At 36.9% G+C, this 23,343-nt stretch overlaps 1 protein-coding gene and 1 long non-coding RNA gene across 2 annotated transcripts in view; one reads left to right on the top strand and one right to left on the bottom strand.

Annotated features, from left to right (window-relative positions):
* The window catches only part of AGBL1 (AGBL carboxypeptidase 1), an 829,700-nt gene that overhangs the window by 582,651 nt on the left and 223,706 nt on the right, over nucleotides 1–23,343 (top strand). Inside the window, exon 22 of the mRNA XM_055277333.2 lies at nucleotides 1,473–1,636. Coding sequence (XP_055133308.2) covers nucleotides 1,473–1,636 — 164 coding nt within the window. The remainder of the gene's footprint in view (nucleotides 1–1,472; nucleotides 1,637–23,343) is intronic.
* On the bottom strand, nucleotides 2,801–16,372 carry LOC134736700 (uncharacterized). The gene is made up of 3 exons (XR_010120955.1): nucleotides 16,307–16,372; nucleotides 12,422–12,562; nucleotides 2,801–3,113 (listed from the first exon to the last, which is right to left on the bottom strand). It is a non-coding gene; the product is annotated as an uncharacterized lncRNA (long non-coding RNA).

Raw genomic sequence — 23,343 nt, 5'->3', positions numbered from 1 at the left:
TTAACTCTGAAGTAATGTCTCCTTTCTTTAGGAAAACAGGTGTTGAAACATGCAGCAAATCAAATTTTCAAACAGCTGAAATAAACTTGAGGATTTTCTACCTTTTTAATGCTTTTAGCCAGGAATTCTTTTGTGAGGCTTTCGATTTCCCAATTTGGAATTTTGTTTCTCCTTGAGGTGCTTATGTGCAATCCTTCTGCATTCTTATTGTCCCATTCCTGTCTCCTCCATAATAAATCATTATTATTTGGATGTGAAAATCTATTTGTAAAAAATGATTCATTATTGATTATTTTTTATTTAGGTCAAATGTTCTTTATAAACAGGAAGGCCTCAGGACCACACTGAATTCTGTTGTATTAAACATCTTTACAGGAAGAGAGAAAGATAAATTGAGCTAATTTTGATCAATATTGTGACTATGAAATATTCCTTATCACCAGATGCTTAGGTATGAAGGGGAGAATTATGATTCCATTTTACAGATGAGAAAATCAAGGCAAAAAGAGTTCAGAGCCCAAGACCACACAGTTAGAAACTAGCGAAACCAGGATTCACACTTAATTCTGATCTAACTTCAAAGACCACACACTTTCTAGCTCACCACAGTGGAGTCTCTTCTGGTCGCTATACAGCTTTTTACGTTGAGTAGTCAAGACTGAATTTACTTATTAGCCTCTGGTACTTACTAGATGCTAGGCCTTGGATAAGTTACTTGTGTTCACAAGTCTGCATCTCCTTATCTGTGGAATGGAGAAAAGAACAATCTCTACCTCACAGGGCTTTGGTAAGGATCCACTGAGTTAATGCAAATCAAAGAGCTCAGAAGGGTATCTGGCATGAAGTAAGTGATCAATTAAGTTTGGTCAATTGTTGTTATTATCTGTTTCTTCATGAATTATACTATAGAGTACATGTCATGATTTTGCTTTCATGCATATATGAGTACAGCTGAATAGGGGGTTCTAAATTAATGCTGTTTTTTTTTTAAAGTTTCAGTGTTCAGTATTTATATATGAAATATTTCCCCTACTTTTCTCCATTGGCTGAAAAATTCAGAGGAAGGAAAAGGTATCTCTTAGTAAGATTCTTTATGAACTTTTGTTTCAGAAGTGAAAAAAAAAAACCTTTTTAAAAATACAGATAAAAGCATTGCTGCTTTGACCGTGGTGTGGGAAGGGTACAGACTTCTGGATCTCCATCTACCCCATTTCCCTTTATAACCCCTACCAGCTCATTATTGTCATGGGGGTACTTCTGGGGAGCCCTGGATGTCGGCATCACACAGACCGAGAACCACCACTCCACAATGCACACAACAGAATGCAATGGACAGTGACTGACAAATACAATTAATTCTCACGGTCTGAAAAAGACCTATGTGTAGGAGTCCTTCTTCCTAATCTCAAAGTGTCACCACCACTCAGCTGCCATTATACATTGCCATGGTTAATGCTTTGTTTAACTGGCAGGGTCTACAGTTTGGTACCAGAGAACTGGAGGAGATGGGAGCCATGTTCTGCTTGGGCCTCCTCATCCTGGAGCTCAAATCTGCCAGCTGTAGCCATCAGCTCCTGGCTCGAGCTGCAACTCTGCTGAGTGCTGAGGAGGAGGATCTGGACCAGCATCTCCAAAGGTAAGATGCTCCCAAGAGCTCAGAGAAATTTGGACCTTGGTGGTTCCATTGCTGAATATCTCAGTAATGAAAGTCAAGTGGACCTAGGGGTCTTTACACGAGGAAATATGGAAGAACTGCCAAGTAAAGGTAGGTACAGTATCTCGTTTCCTACTGATGAAAAAGAGTATGCTGCCTGTTCATACACATATATGCAAATATAAAACTATATGTATTTATACATATTTCTAGGTAACACATTTTACTTATGATAAAGAAGATGTGGCTTGATGACACACACGGGATATCTACATACACTTATATTTGCCAGTTATGTGTTACTATGTATACAGATAACATTTTTGAGCCATTACTCAGCAAAAAACAATGGCAATCTCATTGACAATATCTAGGCACCTGGAGACAAGAAATGTTTTACCCTTCCCATTCTCAAACACCATTGTTCCTTCTTGGAAGATGAAGGGAACCCCACCTGAAGATGATTAACACATTGGCTCAGAGAACCGGACTCCCAGCCATAGCAGAGAAAGGCTGGATTTTTGAGAATCATGGGGATTATTAATGAGCCAAGTGAGGGAGAACCGTCATCCAAATGAGCCCTTTTGATATTCTTTCCTGTTGAGAAATATTTTAGACTTGACCAAAACAAATTCAGTGGGCAAGAGGGGAAGAAATAATGGCCATGTGAGAGAAGAGAGGATGGAGGGGAGTCCAAGAAGCCAAAGGCAGCTAAGTCATTGCCCACACTTTGAGTGTCAGAATGGATGGGGAAATTGAGCTGTTGGGGAAGTGTCTCCTGGTAAATGAGGAGGCATCTGGTCGTGCACTTCATGTCCAAAGGCAGAGAGAAAGCCATTCATCCTGGGACCATCTTATTTCTAGCTCATTTTCTTGAATTTTCCTCCTGTTCCTGTTAGGCAGCTGTTGCAGTGTGACTTACTGAATGGCCAGTGAAACCTAGAAAGATCTAGCAGTATACCTTAATACTGCTTTGGAAGGCCGTGGTTTTTCTGAGACTTGATGACCTAAATGCAGTAATTAACTTGCTCACCACACTGGGCTATAGATCATAGATGTAGAAACTTAAATAAGTGCAGGGATCTTTCCATAGAACTGCTGCTGCTGATTTATTTTGACATCACAACCGCTTCTGCCTGCCCCTGGTCCCTTCAACACCCCTCAGTGTCTGAAGGCTTCATGTGTTTGGTACCATTGTGGTGTTTTCAGACTCTCCCTCTGACAGCAAGCGCTTCCACCTGCCAGCATATATATTTCAACTTGTCTTTTCATCTTTTCCTGTACTAAGCTATCTTGGGTGTAGGCATGCCTGGATTTTCTTTCCTTCTTTCTCTTTTTCCCCCTCTCTCCTCTGCTGCTCATTGAGGGAAGATTGAGCAGAACTGGCATTGCTTGCTCTTGTCAAATTGATTGTGCCTGTCTGTTTGATCCAATTCAGTGAGGATTAGTTGCCTGCAAACTGGAACAAAAAGAAATCTATCAAAGAAATGCCTTTTCTAATTCAAGTCTAAAGAATTTGATGTCAGGCTTCAAATACAATGGCTGCTATATAGGTTATTATAAGGAGATAGTATTATTTGCCCCCACCCTTCCACACCATTTCACACAACTATGCGTTTTTCAATTGCATCCTGACCAAGGGGATTGAAGCTAGAGGTCCTTTCATGACCTCTGACCTTTCCTAGGCTGGTGCAGCTCCCTAAGGGCAAGATACCTGAACACAGGATGTGATTAATATGTCTACTTTGAATAGATTTGAATTAAGTTTGGCAGGCATGGAGTTAGGTGGAGATCAGCAGGAGGGAAACTACCTGTTTCACCCAGACATTTGTATGGTAATATATTTTCCTATTCTTTACAATGCAGTTGACCACACAGATTGCGATTCTTGCCCAAAGGACCTGAAAACTGCATGGTTGAGAGTGAGATCACCCTGAGCATTTCTTGACCCCAAAAATGTTCCAGCCAATAAGCTTATGGTCACAAAAAGATGACAGAGAGACAATTTATAAAATCTACTGGTTTGAAACCATCAACAGGCTTTTTGAGAACCAATTGATTAGTTTCTGAAGAATAAAGTTAAATCCTGAGATGTAATAATCAGCAGAGTGAATCCTAGAACTTTTCTTAGAATCAGGATTCTTATTCTAATACAAAGAGTGTAACCAATGTTTGTCAACACAAATCTGTGCATGTTTTAAAGAGGAGACCTCTACCACCCTCCTCCCCTCCTGCCTCTTCCTTTGATATAACAGGGTTTCCCTCATCCTACAAGAAGATTTGCACTGTTGCATGGAAGGAATTGTGAATAATAAGGTGGGTGAGGGGTCTCTTCTCCAAAGGTCTGCCCTAAAGAAATACAAGAATGGCTGGGTGCAGTGGCTCATGCCTGTAATCTCAGTGCTGTGGGAGGCTTAGGCAGGTCGATCACGAGGTCAGGAGTTCAAGGTCAGCCTGACCGACATGGTGAAACCCCGTCTTGAACCCGGGAGGCGGAGGTTGCAGTGAACCAAGATCATGCCACTGCACTCCAGCCTGGGCGACAGAGGGAGACTCTGTCTCAAACAAACAAACAAACAAACAAAAATGCAAGGATGTAGTACTGCATCCTCTCCTAGGCCCACAGACAGCATTAACTCCTTGGGAGTGATCAGCCAGGAAGACAAAGTGTGGCTGCACACTGTGGACATCATGTTTTCTGACAATAGGTTTCATGCTTCATTTACCATAAAAACAATTAGAGTGTAGTCAATATCCACAGAGCAACTCACCATTTTTCAGGAGCAGAGGAAGAGCAGAGATAGCGGGTGTTTGCCTGGTGGCTGACGCTTAAAATGAAGTACATGCATGCTTTGTTGTTGGTTTCCTTTTGCGGTCCTCTTCTTCCCAGTTGCTCATTTCAGGAATGTCTGCATACTCATGAAAGCATCTTTTGATCTTTCCTTTCCTCTTCCTTTCTCCTTCCTCTCAATCTTATCCCTGGAAATAATTGTGTGTGCACTGCAGGAATGCTAAGCTGCTTCTTCAGGAGGAGCCGTTTATCCATTGTGACAGGTCTTTTGCAGAGTCATTTAAGTTTTGCCGAGTCAGCCACTGTTCATCTCGATTTGTATCCCTCCACTGCCTCTTGCTCTTCTCAGCCGAGCCCCCCACCTCCATTTGTCCCTCCATTAATAACAAGAGAAAGCTAAAGCTCAGAGCTTCAGAGCCGTGCCTCAGCAATGGCTCAATACCTCCCGTGTTCTCTGAAATTATAGTCCTGTTGCTTTAGCCTGGGCTCACCTTAGTATCTACATAAACTAGTTTGTTTGATGGGACAACACTAAAAGAATAAAAATTCTACATAGATCTTAGAAAAAAATGTTTAATTAAAAAGGTGCTTGATTTTCATTTGTAAAAGTACAATTTTGTTCTTTTGAATAAGAAAATGAAATTAGGAAGGCAGACAAAAGCGCCCCTATCCCTGTCTCAGCATCCTGATAACTACTGTCAACATTATGGTGAAATATCCTAAGTTATTTTTCTTTTTTTTAACTTAATTTATTGTTTTAAATTGATAGATAAAATTGTATGTGTCTATTGTGTACCATATGATGCCTTGCAGCACATATACATTGTGGAATGGCTAAGTGTAGTAATTAACCTATGCATCACCCCACAAAGTTATTTTTGTGGTGGGAACATTGAATATCCACTCTTCTATCATTTCTCAAGAATATGTTATATTCTCATTAACTATATTCATCCTGCTGACAATAAGTTATTTGAACTTATTCCTAGGTTATATTTTTTACCTATGGATAAATAGACATACAGTACTCTCAAAAACAATGTGCCATAGTTCTTTATTGCAGCTTTATAAACACTTGTTGTTCCTATATTGAAACTCTTGCCCTTTTTAGGAGAAAATGGGGTGCTGTTTTAATTTAGAATTTGATGTTTTATGATGCAGAGAAAAATCCTTCTATAACATGAGTATTCTCTTTTATAAATTTCCTAATCATGTCTTTGTGCATTATTCTGTTAACCATCCCTTTTATAAAAAAAGTTATATTTACATTTAATTTTAATTTCTGTGTTAAAGGTACTCAACTTCTGTTTGTCATGTATGCTGCAAATATTTTCCCCAAATTGTCATTTACCTTTAACATTTTTTATGTGGTTTATTGGCATTGAATGTTTTTGCTTTCAAGTAATTATGTTTATCAATTCTTTTCTTTGCTTCTCTTACCTTGGATAAACCTGTCTACCTCGGTTTAATAACAGATAAATTCACACCCACTGTTTATCTATCTGTTATTGAACCGAGGTAGGCAGGTAGTTTTATAGTGAGTATATTTACATATTATAATTTCTTTTCCATTTTTACTATTGAATCATTTTGTATTTTTAAATAATCCACCTTTTATCACTGATTAGTAATGCCAGTTTATTATATAGTATATACACACACGCATGTACCTGGGTATATTTGTTGGATTTATACTCTGTTCCATTAGTCTGTCTGCCAAGAGCACATAGTTTTTGATACTGTAGCTTTGTAATCTAAACGTATAATGTTGCAAACACCACCTCATTAGTATTTGTTTAAAGATGTGTTTTGCTGCATTCCCTTCTTCATTTTCACTGATGCACTCTATAATGAGTTGTTAGCTGCCAAAACCTAACCCACTGGGATTTTAACTCAAGTAATATTAAATTATAATATTTTTGGTCTATTGAGTGCTTGTCTATGTTACTTTTATAAAATCTGATATTTTTATTTACTGATTCAGATCTGCTTTGATGTTCATCAGTAAAGTATTGTAGGGATTCTTCTCATATCCTTTTTATGTAGTTCCTGAATATATCATCATAAACTTTTAATCTCAAAATTTTAAGAAGTTTTGTTAATCTAAAAAAAGTGTATTTTTCACTACATTGCTTCTAAGTGCTTGTTTTAGTTATATAGGAAACTTCTGGGTTATTTATATATTTATCTGTAACTTCAACGAACTCTCTGGTTATACCTAAAAGTATTTCCATGGATTTTTCTGTTTTTCTGGATAGAAAACAGTATCATTTATAATTTTTGACCATCGGCTTTGCTTACTTCTTTTTCTTATGATCTTGGCTAGAGTTTTGAGACTAATGTTTAAGGCTGAGGAGTTTATGAGCATCCTCACCATAAACCTAACTTCAAAATGAGAATGACTCTAAGCATTTAAGAATTAAGTGAAATGGCTCTTGGTTTAATATTAATATTTGATATCTTCTTCATTATTACTATTTTTTCTTAGCTTACTAATTTAACAAAGTCCAGATTGGATGATTAATTTTATCAAAAGCTTCTTTAGTATCTAGAAAAATAAGTTTTTACTTGAATTAATAAAATCTTACAGATTTTGTAATATTCGGCTATCTTTACATTTCTAAGGAAAATGTATTTGGCTGTGATCTGAAATATTATTTTAATGTAGAGATTGATGTTACATACTGTGAATTGAGGAATTTGTGCCTATATTTATGAGTGAGTGAAGTCTGTGCTTGGTCTCTATTGTTCTATGACCTAGAACACTTTAAATTTCCTAGGATACCTCTGCACCTTGAACATGTACATACTGCCTGTAAAATCATCTGTGTTCTATTTATTTGAAACAAAAGCATTATTTTTCCAATGTTAATTTTCCCAAATAAGAATTACCTATGGCATTTAAATTGTCTTATAATCATGTTCAGATCATTTTAAAATTCAACTTTGTGTTTAATGACTTGCATTGCTCATCTCTACCCATTCTATGCAATCATGTCCTCATTCTTTTTTCTCAATGTTGATTCATCTCACGTTTTTCAGAGAACACCTTAAAAACAGCTTTTCTTTTTTAAAATGTAAATCAGTGGAGTTTTTTGCATATTAATACATATGTGAATATCTTTCTCTTCCCTTTACTTAGGAATTCTACTTTCCCTGCCTAGAGATTTTATGGGTAACACATTAAAACAATGTAGACGTGGCCAAATTTACTCTGGTATGTAATCTTACGGTAGCCAGCCTAATTTTTCTTTCTTTGTATGCACCCTGTTTTTTCTTTTTCTTTTCTTTTTTCTTTCTTTCTTTTTTCTTTCTTTTTCTTTTTTTTTTTTTGAGATGGGGGTCTCTCTCTGTCACCTAGGCTGGAGTGCAGTGGTGCAATCTTGGCTCACTGCAACCTCTGCCTCCTGGGTACAGGGAATTCTCATGCCTCAGCCTCTTGAGTAGCTGGGATTACAGGTGCCCACCATCATGTGCGGCTAATTTTTATATTTTTAATAGAGACGGGTTTTCACCATGTTGGCCAGGCTGGTTTTGAACTCTTGACCTCAAGTGGTCCACCCACCTCAGCCTCCCAAAGTGCTGGCATTACAGACATGGGCCACTGCACCTGGCCGCACCCTGTCTTTTCTACCTTCATAGTTGTAGTAGTTTCTCTTTGTTCCCTAACATAAAAATTATTTTTCTACTACATCAAAAATATTTATTTCCTCCCTTCTTTCTTTTCTCTTGTTTGTGTGGTTTAGTTCCTTTAATTGATTTTGAATATGAACATTCTATTCTCTTGAAACACGTTCCAATTATAAAGGATCAGTGATGCTACCCCACGTCTTCATTTATCTTCCTCTGAAGTGTTTGGTATCTGTTTTCTCACCTCTGTATCTGTTATCTCTTCTTCTTTAATCTTTTTTACCTCCTTGTCCCAATTCATCAAATTCTGGAAGTGTGTCTCAAGTTTGCCCTCACACATTCAATTTTCTGCAGCATGAACTCTCTACTCTTTGCTGATAACATATTTTAATTTTGGTGACTTTACATTTAGATTTCATTACACCTATTCCTCATCTTTCATGAGTTTCCTTTTATTCATGTTTGTAATATTGCCAGCTCACTTTCCATTTGGATCAGTTATCTTTTCATTTATCGTTCCATAGATTCCTTTTTGAAAAACACCTTTCCAGATACCTTTATACAGGCTCCTGTGTCCTGTGGCTAGTCATTTCCCTGAAGTGCACCACTGCCAAGCTTCTGGAAAGGCATCGGCCTCCTTGTACTTTTGCAGGACGTTTCCCCACCTCTAGGTTGTGCTTCTTACCTGTTTCTGCTCTTCCAACTTCTTTTCCTCATTTTTTTTGTCTATTCATTTTGAATCATGAGAGCTCTATCGTGACTTACAATTACTCAATAACCAAGAGTTTATATGTTCTTTAAGCCCTTTTATGGTCTAGCTGGATGTAGAGAGGTCCTCTTGATTTAATAGAAAGTAACCTGATTTAGTTGGTGCTTTCTCTTCAAGAATTCATGGTATTTTGGCTTTTACCTGAGAGTACAAAGTTGGGGTGATTGTGTTGGAGAGGTTAAGGAGAACGGGCACGGAGAAGTGAATGAAGATGGAAAGTGCCCTACTAATGTCTACGGGCCAAAATGGGAAATTTGGGATTGGAGACAATGGTTTCCATAAAGATCCCATTACAGTAAAGCAAAGGATGGAGTCTTAGTAGAATCTTCGGTTTCAAGTTAACTTTCTATTTCCATTCAATTCCAAGTTAATGCTACGTGACTATTCTGGTAATAGCTCTCTTTAATTGTCTGCTGTTGTTTTAATTCTATTCAGATTTTTAAAAATTAGCCCATAGTATGAAATATCTGAGAATATTCTTAGCTTCTTTCTATAGTTGCAGTCAAATAAATGCTACATGTAGGGAAATGTTGGAATGGAACTCCGCCTGGGAATCACTATAGATTATGAGTACCACATCTTGCTTTAAAACATTAAATGGCTCCCTAACTGGTCAAGGGAAGTGAACTAATTGGCCAGAAGAAGTGCTAATTTTAGGCCGGGAAAACAATAGCAAAAAACAAACAAACAAAAACCTTGTTTCACTAGCTGTTAAAGAAAAGCAAAATCAAATATTTTTTGGTATGATTTTATGCTGATTATTCTATAATAGATAAATTAAAATAGTGAAAACCCAGTGTTCATGTTTCTGTGAAGAAAGAGGTTTAATAATATCATGCAGCTATTGGTAAATTGGTTTACTTTTCTCTGGAGAGCAATTTGGCAGTTTGTAAAAAGGCCCATAAAAACCTCTCATTTGATCCTATGTTTTCAGCTCACAGAATATTACTCAAGACAATAAACATAACAGAAAAGAATATTTAATATGTACATATTTATATAAATAGTACTTATTTCTCCACATAATTTTAAACAACTCAAATTATTAGTAAAAAAAAGAACATTATTGATTAATTTTCTGAACTACTATACTACCATGAAAATAATAAGTATGTCAATTTATATATAAGATAATAATAAAGCAAACATTTATTAGGGCCTTACCATGAACTAGATGCTGTGCTAAGCATTTTATAAATATTATCTCTCTTAATCCTATAAATAATCCCACGTAGTAGATGCTTTCATTAACATTCCCTTTTACAAACAAGGAAATTAAGTTTTATAGAGGCTAAGAAGTTTGCCAAATGTCATGAATATATTTAAGAGACTGTGCTGGCATTTGAATCTACTTTTGCCTAACTCCATGGCTCAAGTTCTTTTCCTTTATTCTATTTAGCCTTTTGAATAATAGATGAAAAGCAAAGCGGAGTAATTAATGGTGTACACATGCTGATTATGAGTTCAGCAACATAAAAAACCGAAAGGGGGGGAGGCATTAAATGTATAATTAAATTTAATTTAGTTTTATTAATTTCTTTCTGTTTATAGTTCCTTAAAGTATGTGTTGGGTGCATCTATATCTGTGTGTGTTTCTGGGTCAGTTTTAAAATGCGAATGACTTGGGTTCATTTTGGACCGTAAATATCCCTTGATTGTTTTAATACTATTCAGGGAAGATTAATGTATACCATTTTAGGTGAATGCATTGTAACCCATGGTGAATTCAAAAGAGAAAAAGATTGCAGATGCCAAGGAGTGAAAGTGCATTTTCTTCATATTGCATTTGCTGCTTACAAAATGTTAACACCTAATAACAACCATGAAAGTTAACCTAAAAGAATTCCTATTTTACAAGTGACTCCATGGGAGCCCAGGGAATCTAAGTGGCTTGCTAGGTGTAGTTAAGTGATTTACACATTGCCAGTCAACATGGGCGATCTCATTCGCTTCTGCCTCAGGCTCAACCAAATGAACTGCAGGTCTCTTGCCTATGAAACTATAAATACCTGAAAATAGAATAGGCTACCAGCCCCTGGAAAAGGATTTCAATCAAGAAACTCACTCTTACTACTCTCTGTAGCAACTGCAGCCCTTCCCAGCCCTTGTCTTTTGTTGTTAATTCTAAAAATGGAAGGCAAATAAAACCTTTGAAGTTTTCCCAAACAGGAGCAGTTGTTTTCATTTAAGAAGGCTTCAAATAGCCTGGCATGGGTGGTCTAAGTTAACTCAATAACTTTTCATTAATTTTTATATCGTTACCCCTTTCTCTTCTTTCTATCTAATTCTTATTTCTTTTTATTAAGTACCCTGTGACACCTATGGCTCTTACCAAAGAGCTAGTCCTTTAGGTCAAAGCCATTTTACTGGTGAGAGCTAATCTACCAGATGTGCTAGAGGAAAATAAAAGTGTAAATACAATAGTGAAGGCAAAGGAAAGAAGGAAGGGAGGGAAGGAGAGAGGGAGGGAGGCTAATGAACAGAAGAAGAAATCAAGGCATTTGAACTAAGAGATCCTTATGGGGCTTAAAAGCATCATAGAATGTTTACATTTTTTAGTTTGAAAGATCCTGAACTTAGATTACTGATTTAGAAGAAAGATGGTGCCTTTTAAAGTTTCTGTGAACATTTCCACATTTTTACCTGATTTCTTTATCTTTGCCAATGGCCAAGTTGCCCCCTCTCAGGAAGGAAGGAAGTAAAGAACCCTAGCTACATTCTACTGTACCCAAGATGAAGTAGTCTATCATGGCTTTTGCTGTCCTGTAAATTTCCATGAAGTCCTCACTTTAGTTAGTACCTAGCATAGTTCTCTCTTTTTTTTTTTTTCTTTTTTCCCTTCTATTTCTTTTTGTTTTAGAGACAGGATCTCACTATGTTGCCCAGGCTGGTCTTAAACTCCTGGGCTCAAGCATCCTCTTGCCTTGGCCTCCCAAAGTGCTGGGATTACAGATGTGAGCCACCACACCTGACCCGTAGCATAGTTTAGATCACAGATATATGGCTTAAAGTTCAATTCTCGTTCAAAGCATTTCTGGGATGACAAGCTCTGTGAATCTATGGAGTTGTCTTAACTTGTTTACTCTCAGATTTTTTGGCTTTAATATTAGGGAATCTCCTTTCAGATCTAATATCCTACATTTATTCTCAAAGGTACAGCCACTGACATCCTCACATTCTAACATCAGCAGTAGGGTTGCAACCCTGAATTCAAGATACAAAAGGCAAAGCAGTTGAATTATGCTAAGTGGCAAACAGCTTATATTTGACTGAATAAAAATTAAATTTTATTTTTATGTTGACTGGATAGATGATAAAGAAACAGAAGCTTACTAGTGCATGGGTAACAGAAAGGAGTTGTAAACAAGTAATGAGAAAAAGATGGAAACAAAGAGGTATGTTTAGAAGTGGATATCAAGATGTGTGGAAAATGATATCAGACCAACATCCAGCATCCAAAGTAGAATCCAATACAAGATGACTCTTTACAAGGGGCTTAAATGTTCTTACCAGGAATCTCAATAGGTACTATTTTCTGTTTCTGGACATGGACACCTCAGGAGAAAGAAGTGATTACCTCTGCTTGGTCCTTTTAGTTTCTTTAGACAGGTTTGTCCAATCCAGCCCTCAAGTATGTTCTAGTAAGCCAGAAAAATATCTTCAGTCATGTGATAGCTCATCATAGACTTACTGATTCTATTTGTGGTGAGAGATGAGCCTATTGGAAAATGAAGATAACTTAGCATAAGCCAATATTGTTTCAGTACAATAGGAATGGAAACTAAATTAGAGTCAATATGTTTATGATGACTTGGCATTCATCATTTTATTATGTGGCTTTGAATCAGAAAAGCTGACTAGCTCCCTATGCTTTGCCAGTGAGTAATAAAATAAGTAGAAGGAAGAGATGATAATGATATAGAATACCATGTGCCTGGAAGTGTGATAAAGATTTGATAGGCATTATCTTAAAGCAAGTTTAGAAAGTCATTATTATTATTACTATTATGATTAATTACTATTTTATAGATAAATAAAAGGAGGTTTATGATGCTAAATGTTTGATAAAAGCCAAATCAGTATTATATGGCTGATCAGTGATTCAAATGCTGGTCACTGAATCAAAGTTTTTTCTCTTTTATTTCTGAAACATATTGCAAATGATTCTGAAAATATATTCATAAAACAGTTTCCAGGATGAAATGGAAAAATTAGGCCAGCAAATGTGATCTATATAAATCACTGTTCTTTACCAAAGAGCTGACTTCCTGTAATTTCAGTACAAAGATCATAACATCCTCCACTGTAGGGAAACGTACGTGAAAATAAGTCTCAACATTCTAAACTTTTCACCCACTAGATGTCCAAGGTCATGAAGCAAAACTAGTTAGCCTGTCTTTGTTGTTGTTCTTGATCTTCATGTATTTAATTACTTGTGGACAACCTAGAAAAAGTGAAAGAAACTTCTCCTCCCCACTCTCAGCTAAGGACACGCAATGATTTTTTAGGTCTACATGATATTGGCTATTGAATGTTTGCTTTTTAAAGGATTGATCTAGTTTTTCTAAAGAAGGCCTGGAGAGTTTGAATTGACTCCATCTCCTATCAGTGAAGTGCTGAGGACCTAGAAGTGATTTGCATTCCAGTCTTAGCTAGTTTTTAACCACTCAGATGTTAGTGTGTGAAGAAATAGACACCAGGGAATTTGGTATCCCCATCAGAAAAATAGGAGTTAATGGCACTACTGATAATAGTAACTGATGTTTATTGACTGCTTAGCATATTCTAAGTTTTTTTTTTTTTTTTTTTTTTTTTTTTTTTTTTTTTTTTGAGATGGAGTCTTGCCCTGTTACTGGAGTGCAATGGCATGAGATCGGCTCACTGCAACCTCTGCCTCCCGGGTTCCAGTGATTCTCCTGCCTCAGCCTCCCGAGTAGCTGGGATTACAGGCGTGTGCTACCACGCCCAGCTAATTTTTTGTTATCTTTAGTAGAGACAAGGTTTCACCATGTTGGCCAGGCTGGTCTCGAACTCCTGACCTTGTGATCTGCCTGCCTCGGCCTCCCAAAGTGCTGGGATTACAGGCATGAGTCACCATGTCTGGCCTGTAAGTTTTTATTCATATGAATTTTTATGAATTTTTATCATCTCTCTCAACAAATAGTCATGAGATACATAATATAATTATACATATTCCCATTTGACAGAGATGAAACTGAGGCACAGAGAGTTTAAATAACTTGCCTAAGCCCACACAGCTAGTTTAAATAACTTGCCTAAGCCCACACAGCTAGTAAGTGATGAAGCTGGGATTTGAACTCTGGCAGTTAGACTCTAAGACCAGAATGTTTAACCACTACTCTCATTTGAACAGTGGATGTGGTTTTGTAAAATCATTCATCTCTTGTTTCTAACTTATCCTTGCACCAGTCTGGGTTCTGTAGGAAAACAAGCTGCTCTATGAATTCCAAATATGAATGGCGAAAAAAAGGGAATTAGAGGTTTATTAAGGCATTGAAAAGGCTATATATGGAAACAAAGGCAAGAACTCCATGGCCAATTTACCTTCAGTAGAAAAGCTGGCCATTTTCAGAGCACACCTAGAAGCTTCTGTGAGTCTCAAGAACTTCTAGGACACTCTTGTCAGGCACCTCTGTCTGCAAAGTCGGCTGGAGAATTTCTGAAGTAACTGCCCTCACCTGCTTCTGTAGCCAACAACCAAGAAGAAGGTGTCTGGCTGAGGCTTGCCTGAAAGCTAATTAGACCCTCAGGTCTGCTGCCTGCCCATCCATCTGCCACAAATGCCCCCCACCCAAGAACAATGGCCTCTTCTCTTCTGCTTCCAAATCCAACAAATAGATTGACAGAATCTAACCTGAAACCTTGGAGAACCAGAGTGAAAGGATAGGGTGATTATATGGCTGAATACTATGTAACATTTTAATATAGTCATGAGTGATTTCAAAAATCATGGCCTGTGAGTAGACAAATCTATAGCTTCAAAGCAGAAGTATGAGTGCCATAAGAATAAAGCATAGACTAAATTAGTTCCACAAGTTTTTATGGAGTAGATTGATGGGAATTCTTCAGTCTGCACATTTTTGTTGAGTTTTCAAAGTGTACATAATGATTACAATAATTTTAATTTGTATAATTCTTCACTATGTTCAGGTGTTTCTATTTATAGCCCCTCGATGAGTGTCCTCAGATATACACTGAAATATTGATAGTGTGAGAGACCCATACACACTGGCAGCCAGGTCGGTAGAATCACCTCTCAGCATTTGTAAATCATGTCCCAGGCACAGTTCCCCTATATCCAATAAAATAGTTGTTACTAATTCCATCAGCAACACAGAGATTTTGTCTTCCCCAAGACCCTAACTTTTGTTAGCAGCAGAAATGAGAACAGGGCCAGGAGTATGAAACGTCCTTAAAAAGTTGGAATTTATGAAACTAATGCCAGGAGAAACAACAAGCGCATGTCATTGTTTCATGTATGAATGCAGCTAAAGGGGAAGGCACATTGCTTGGTGCTGCAGGGGATTGATGCTTGAGGAGGGAGGTCCTCTCTGACCCCTGGATGCTGCTTTCTTCATAACATAAAGAATGATATTTAGACTGAGAAAGAGAAGGAGGAGACGGGGGAGAACAAGGGAGGAGAAAGAAGGGGAGGAGGAGACTAGAAGAAACTTGCCAAGAAGGAACGGAGGTCAAGGTGAGAGAGGGAACTCTGAATTCAGGGTTTTCAAACTGGCTGAATTAAAATGCAATTCTGAAATCATATGCAAATTAGGTTACCTAACTCTTTTCCAAGGTATTCGAGGAGGCTTGTTTGCAAACTGAAGTTGAGCAAATGTTGTTTTACTGTCCAAAACTGAGAAAGTGGTATAGTCTTCCAAATATATGCAAGTGAGTGTGATGTAGACGTCAGGAGGGCATGGGATGGTTTATCAAGGGAGGTTTATTAAGTACTTAGAAAATGAATCAAACATTACTCAAACTACCAAATACTTCCCTATGTAGTAAAATGTTCAAACAAACCTGATTTTATTATAGCTTTAATGAGGCGGGAAAAATTGATATATAATAAACTGCACATATTTGAAATACTAATTGGATGATTTTGGCATATCTATATACCTATATATATATATGCGTAAAACTATCAATACAATCACAATCATTCCCATCATCCCACCAAATATCAAGTTCCTTTGTAATTCATTCGTCACTCTACTCCAGTATCCCCAGACAACAACTGACTTGCTTTCTGTCCCTAAATATTAGCCTGCATTTTTAGAATTTTATGTCAATGGAATCATATGGTATGTACTCATTTTCCATTTAGCTTTTTACACTCAGCATAATACTTTTGAGAGTTACTCATGTTCTAATACGATTTCATTTTACTTTTATATGGTCAATGGTCAGTGGATCAAAGAAAGCAGAATTTGTTTACCTGGATGTTGACCAGATATTCTGTTTCTCTAACCGCCTGAGATGCATCAGTTCTAACTTAAAATTTGTCACTAGTTGTTCCTCTGCCTGGCATGCATTTTATACAGATGGTTGCATAACTGGCTCCTCTATGACATTCAAGTCTCAGCTTAAATATCATAATCTCAGCTTAAATTTCACCATCTCAGCAAGACTTTTCATGACCACATTGCCTAAAGTAGCATTTCTAGCCACTCCTACTGTAAGGCCTCTAATTTAGTATTATCTGTCTCCTCCAGCTAGAATGTATAACCCATGGGAGAAGGAATTTTATCTGTCTTATTTAAAGCTGAATCCCTAGCACCTAGAATAATGCCTGATGCATAGGAGGTAATCAATAACTAAATGAACAAATCTTTGTCAAGCCTCTCATCCTGTATTTATGGGGAGATATGGAGACTTATGGGCTAAATAACAGTATAATTCCATGCAATTGTTGTTCATTGATGGAATATATTCAAAATATGCTGATTAATGGATATTTATTAACCTTGACGGGGATTTACACCCACGGCATTACCTCAAATCCTGTCCTACTAAACAACTTTTATGTATTAAAAAAAACTTAGCTGTAACTATAGAAACGATTGTCCCTTCCTGTATAATGTGATACTATAACACATTAGGATAATATAATTGATATTTAAAAAAATCTTTACAGATTGAAATGATGGATGATACTAAAAAGATAAAAGTGGATAAGGATAAATCCTGCTCAAAGTGTTCCCAGCCAAGAGCATGCCACCTTGGAAGAGTACAAGGTTCTGTATATGGGAATTGTAATTGGCAGTGAGCTTAAGGCTCAGTGTGCTAAACCTGCAAAAGCTCTTACTGCAACTAGTGACTTTGGTAGAAACATAATGTCTAGAATTAGATAGGGAATGGTTTCTGTTTTTCTGTGGTCAACACAAGACCTAGAATGTTATGGTTCATTTCTGAGCTACAGAAATGGAAATGGGTTCAGTGGATTGGATGCATAATGATAAGTAAAGAGTGATACATACAAGGAATGCTACAAGAAATAGGTAATGTTCTTTTGTTAGCTATCTTCAAATAGCTTTGTAATGAAATTAAACTGTCTTGCTTATAGCAAGGAACAAAGATTTATTAATCTCTGATACTACAAAGACCTGTCTGATGATTGCAGATGCCCCAAGATAGAATGAAATCTTACTGACTTCAGGGCCATACAATGTTTGGAAAGGCTTTGTAGAACAAACTTAAAAGTATGAATTTATACTTGGAATTGACAGCATATGGAGTTTGTACCAGCTCTGGAATACAAATGAAAACATATCGTCTTAATAAAGAAATCCATTCGTTTTCATTTAATTCATTTGGGATGACATTTAGTCCATTCACCTTTTTAAACAGGCAAAACGCTGAATTCTTCCCTAAATTCCTTATTAATATGAGTAATCCACTGCAGAGGTAGGTTTGAAAAGTGGCAAGGAACTGGGATTTGTTTGAAAATTTATCTCGAATCATTAGGGTGACAAAGGAGAGTAGGTTTTTATTTGTTTGTTTTAAGGCACAGAAGAGTAGTGTGTGGTAGGGTGTTGGAAGGTGATGCTGAAGGCACTGAATTACTGGGATCTTAGTCACCACAGAAAATTATGCTTCATTCCTCAATTTCTGTTTGGTTGGATGGTTTTGTGTGGATGCTTGCTGAGAGGGTACTGTCCAATAGCATGGGTGCTGAATTGTTAATCTCTTGAAGGGAAGTTTTCTCAGCAATCTCATTAGTAGAATGAAACTGCAGGTGACAAGATAAGCTTGTCTAATTCATTTATTTATGAATTCTATTGTTCATAATTGTATTATTAATCAGGGAAATGTATTAGCTATTGATGTATTTTTCTTTTATGTGGACATTAAATTGTAAGAGGAACAAAAGATATTAATTCATATTAAGTAGTAGGTTGCATTTTTTTTTCCTGGACAATTTTCTCTATTAACAAGAAGTGGAGACAAAGGAAGAACAAAGAGATATTTGTTATGTGATATGGAAGCAAAATTGTTTCTAAATAATACTGTTGTGTGATGTAGTCCTGGAGGTACTGACAGCTCCTTATAAGGCAAATGAACGTTTTGGCTGAAGTTTGCAAGCAAAACACAACGCTAATTATAAAATATTCCTTTGTCTCTTAGCAAACTGCAGGGGGCAAGAGCGAGCTTGTGTAAGCACTGAGAGCTTAGATTTCTCTGTGTGCTATCTTCTCACATGTGTTTTTAAATTTTCCAACTTGTGATTATTATTTTTCAGTACTGAATTAGTGAATCATTTTACATAGTGCCATTATGTAAAATAAAGTGATACTTTGTTTCTCTGCATTGGCCAATTACTGGGAGGGGAAAATTGGACTCCTGAAAGGCACATGTGTGTGTAGTTTGGCAGATTACAGGAAAGCCTTGTAAAATGCTCCCAGATGTTTGATGCATGAGAGGGAAAATGCCAGGAACAAGGAGCAAATTGAGGTGGGTTTCAGATATTTTAAAATCTATTGATGTAAAAACTAAGAAAACAAATAAGATCGTAGGCATGAAATCCTTCTGGAAGGTCAATAATGATAAAGTTTTACTATATTAAACCAATTTGCTCCTTTTCTTTTCCCCTTCTGCCTGAGGCTATTATAAAAAATATTAAGGAACATTATTGCTAATCCATAATAAATGGTACATTAACTATGATCCAACTTATCTTTTCTATACAAGGGCCACAGGACTGCATGTGGATAAAATCTGGACTGGATTTCTGTTTGTAAGGGCCTGATCCCATGTCCAATCATCAACCTTTAAGGTGGTTCTTAAAAAGAATTTTATTATTCAGAAGTTGAAGCATCATAATTACAGTATCCCTCTGACTTCAAAGAGCAATTTGAGGGCTTGTCCCTCTCTTAATATGAGGTTTCTTAAGCTTGACAACACTGCTGGATGAGGTAAGGGTTGTAAAACTGACCCCCTTTGGAATGGTGTGAACCTGGGAGGCGGAGCTTGCAGTGAGCTGACATCGCACCACTGCACTCCAGCCTGGGCGACAGAGCAAGACTCCATCTCAAAAAAGAAAAAAAAAAAACAAAAGAACTGACCTCCTTTGAGTGCCAGAATTGTTCTCAAATCAGTCCACATCCTAGCATCAAGCAGATGGCACATGGCGAAGGGGTAATTGAGGAAACTTCAATGAAGGAACTCTTTACAAAGCAAGATCAGGAAAACAATAAAGAAAAGGTGAAGCATCTTGGGGAAAGCAGCAGTGGGAAGTTAGTATCACCCTTAGTGAGGAAGAGGGTGGAACTGGCGAAGGATTGCCCTTACCTGTGAAAGCTAGGGGGCTGTAGAAGCACTATCCACCAGGAACTGCAGCCTTAGGTCACATAGCCACTGTCAAACAATGGCTTCGCAAGGAGGGAGGCTGAGGAATAAATACCACATCTCTTTCACTTACTAACTTCTTACTAACTTACTAAATTCTTCTTTTAATTTTTTTTTATTTCTATAGATTTTGGAGGGAACAGGTAGTATTGGTTATATGAGTAAGTTCTCTAGTGGTGATTTGTGAGACTTTGGTGCACCCATCACCTGAGCAGTATACACTGAATCCAATTTGTAGTCTTCTATCCCTCATCCCCCTCACACCATTTCTCCTGATTCCCCAAAGACCATTGTATCATTCTTATGCCTTTGCATCTTCATAGCTGAGCTTCTACTTATGAGCGAGAACATACAATGTTTGGTTTTCCATTCCTGAGTTACTTCACTTAGAATAATAAGTTCCATCTAGGTTGCTGTGAATGCCATTAATTTGTTCCTTTTAATGGCTGAGTAGTATTCCATTCCATATAGATATATCACAATTTCTTCATCCTCTTGTTGATTGATAGACATTTGAGCTAATTCCATATTTTTGCAATTGAGAATTGTGCTGCTATAGACAGGCATGTGCAACTATCTTTTTTGCATAATGACTTCTTTTCTCTGGGTAGATACCCAGTAGTGGGATTGCTGTATCAAATGGAAGTTCTACTTTTAGTTCTTTAAGGAATCTCCACACTGTTTTCCATAGTCGTTGTACTAGTTTACATTCCCATCAGAAATGTAGAAGTATTCTCTTTTCACTGCATCCACACCAACATCTATTATTTTTTTATTACAGCCACTCTTGCAGGAGTAAAGTGATATCACATGGTGGTTTTGATTTGCATTTCCCTGATCATTAGTGATGCTAAGCATTTTTTCATATGTTTGTTGGCAATTTGTGTATCTTCTTGTGAGAAATGTCTATTCATATCCTTAGCCCACTTTTTGATGGGATTGTTTTTTTCTTGCTAATTTTTTTGAGTTCCTTGTAGATTCTGGATATTAGTCCTTTGTTGGATGTATAGATTGTGAAGATATTCTCCCGCTCTTTGTGTTCTCTGTTTACTCTGTTCCTTTTGCTGTACAGAAGCTTTTTAATTAAGTCCCACCTATTTATCTTTGTTTTTGTTGCATTTGCTTTTTTGGGGAGTTCTTGGTCATAAAGCCTTTGTCTAAGCCAATGCCTGGAAGGGCTTTTCCAATGTTATCTTCTAGAATTTTTATAGTTTCAGGTCTTAGATTTAAGTCCTTGATCCACCTTGAGTTGATTTTTATATAAGGTGAGAGATGACAATCCAGTTTCATTCCCCTACATGTGGCTTGCCAATTATCCCGCACCATTTGTTGACTAGGGTGTCCTTTCCCCACTTTATGTTTTTATTTGCTTTGTTGAAGATCAGTTTGCTGCAAGTATTTGGGCTTACGTATGGATTCTCTATTCTGTTCCGTTGGTGTATGTGCCTATTTTTATGCCAGCACCATGCTATTATGGTGACTATGGCCTTATAGTATAGTTTGAAGTCAGGTAATGTGATGCTTCCAGGTGTGTTCTTTTTGCTTATTCTTGCTTTGGCTATGCAGGCTCTTTTTTGGTTCCATATGAATTTTAGGATTGTTTTTTCTAGTTCTGTGAAGAATGATGGGAATATTTTGGTGGGAATTGCATTGAATTTGTAGCTTGCTTTTGGCAATGTGGTCATTTTCACAATATTGATTTTACCCCTCCAGGAGCATGGGATGTGTTTCCATTTGTTTGTGTCATCTATGTTTTCTTTCAGCGGTGTTTTGTAGTTTTCCTTGTAGCAGTCTTTCACCTCCTTGATTAGATTTATTCCTAAGTATTTAATTTTTTTTTTTTTTTGCAGCTAGTGTAAAGGGTGTTGAGTTATTGATTTGATTCTCAGCTTGGTCCTTGTTGGTGTATAGCAGAGCTACTGATTTGTGTACATTAATTTTGTATCCTGAAACTTTGCTGCACTCATATGTTAGTTCTAGGAGCTTTTTGGTGGAGTCTTTAGGGTTTTGTAGGTATACGATCATATCATCAGCAAACAGTGATAGTTTGACTTTTTCTTTACTGATTTGGATGCCATTTATTTCTTTCTCTTGTCTGATTGCTCTGACTAGGACTCCCAGTTCTAGGTTGAATAGAAGTGGCGAGAGTGGTAATTCTTGTCTTTTTCCAGTTCTTAGAGGGAACATGTTCAACTTTTCCCCATTCAGTATTATGTTGGCTGTGGGTTTATGATAGATGGCTTTTATTACATTAAGGTATGTCCCTTGTATGCCAATTTCACTGAAGGTTTTAGTCATAAAGGATGCTCGATTTTGTCAAATGCTTTTTCTGCATCTATTGAGATGATCATGTGATTTTTGTTTTTGAATTCTGTTTATGTGGTGTGTCACATTTATTGCTTTGGGTATATTAAACCATTCCTGCATCCTTGGTATGAAACCCAGTCAATCGTGGTGGATTATCTTTTTAATACGCTGTTGGACTCCGTTAGCTAGTATTTTGTTAAGGATTTTTGCATCTATGTTCATCAGGGATATTGGTCTGTAGTTTTCTTTTTTTTGTTATGTCCTTTCCTGGTTTTGGCATTAGGGTGATACTGGCTTTGTATGATGATTTAGGGAGGATTTCCTCTTTCTCTATCTTGTGGAAGAGTGTCAATAGGATTGGTACCAATTATTCTTTGAATGTCCAATAGAATTCAGCTGTGAATCCGTGTGGTCCTAGAAATTTTTGGTGGTAATTTTTTGTATTACCATTTCAATCTTGCTGCTTGTTATTGGTCTGTTCAGGGTTTCTAATTCTTCCTGATTTAAACTGAGAGGGTTGTATATCTCCAAGAATTTATCCATCTCCTCTAGGTTTTCTAGTTTATGTGCGCAAAGGTGTTCATAGTAGCCTTGAATGATCTTTTGTATTTCTGTGATGTCAGTTGTAATATCTCCCATTTCGTTTCTAATCGAGTTTATTTGGATTTTCTCCCTTCTTTTCTTGGTTGATCTTGCTAACGGTCTATCAATTTTATGTATCTTTTCAAAGAACCAGCTTTTTGTTTCATTTATTTTTGTATTGTATTTTTTTTGTTTCAATTCATTTAGTTCTGCTCTGATCTTGGTTGTTTCTTTTCTTCTGCTGGGTTTGGGTTTGGTTTGTTCTTGTTTCTCTAGTTCCTTGAGGCATGACCTTAGATTGCCTATTTGTGCTTTCTTAGACTTTTTGATGTACGCATTTAAGATTATGAATTTTCCTGTTAGCACCATCTTTGCTGTATCCCAGAGGTTTTAATGGGTTGTATCACTACTATTGTTCACTTCAAGTAACTTTTTAATTTCCATCTTGATTTCATTATTGACCCGATGATCATTCAGGAGCAGGTTATTTAATTTTCATGTGTTTGCAGGGTTATAAAGGTTCCTTTTGGAGTTGATTTCCAATTTTATTCCACTGTTGTCTGAGAGAGTACTTGATATAATTTAGATTTTCTTAAATTTATTGAGACTTGTTTTGTGGCCTATCATATGGTCTATCTTGGAGAAATTTCCATGTGCTGATGAGTAGAATGTGTATTCCGTGGTTATTGGTTAGAATGTTCTGTAAACATCTATTAGGTTCATTTGTTCTAGGGTATA

The sequence above is a fragment of the Symphalangus syndactylus genome, chromosome 5 (assembly GCF_028878055.3).
Source record: "Symphalangus syndactylus isolate Jambi chromosome 5, NHGRI_mSymSyn1-v2.1_pri, whole genome shotgun sequence".
Lineage (NCBI taxonomy): Eukaryota > Metazoa > Chordata > Mammalia > Primates > Hylobatidae > Symphalangus > Symphalangus syndactylus.
The sequence above is the reverse complement of the archived record's forward strand: the minus strand, read 5'-3'. Positions and strand labels throughout refer to the sequence as shown.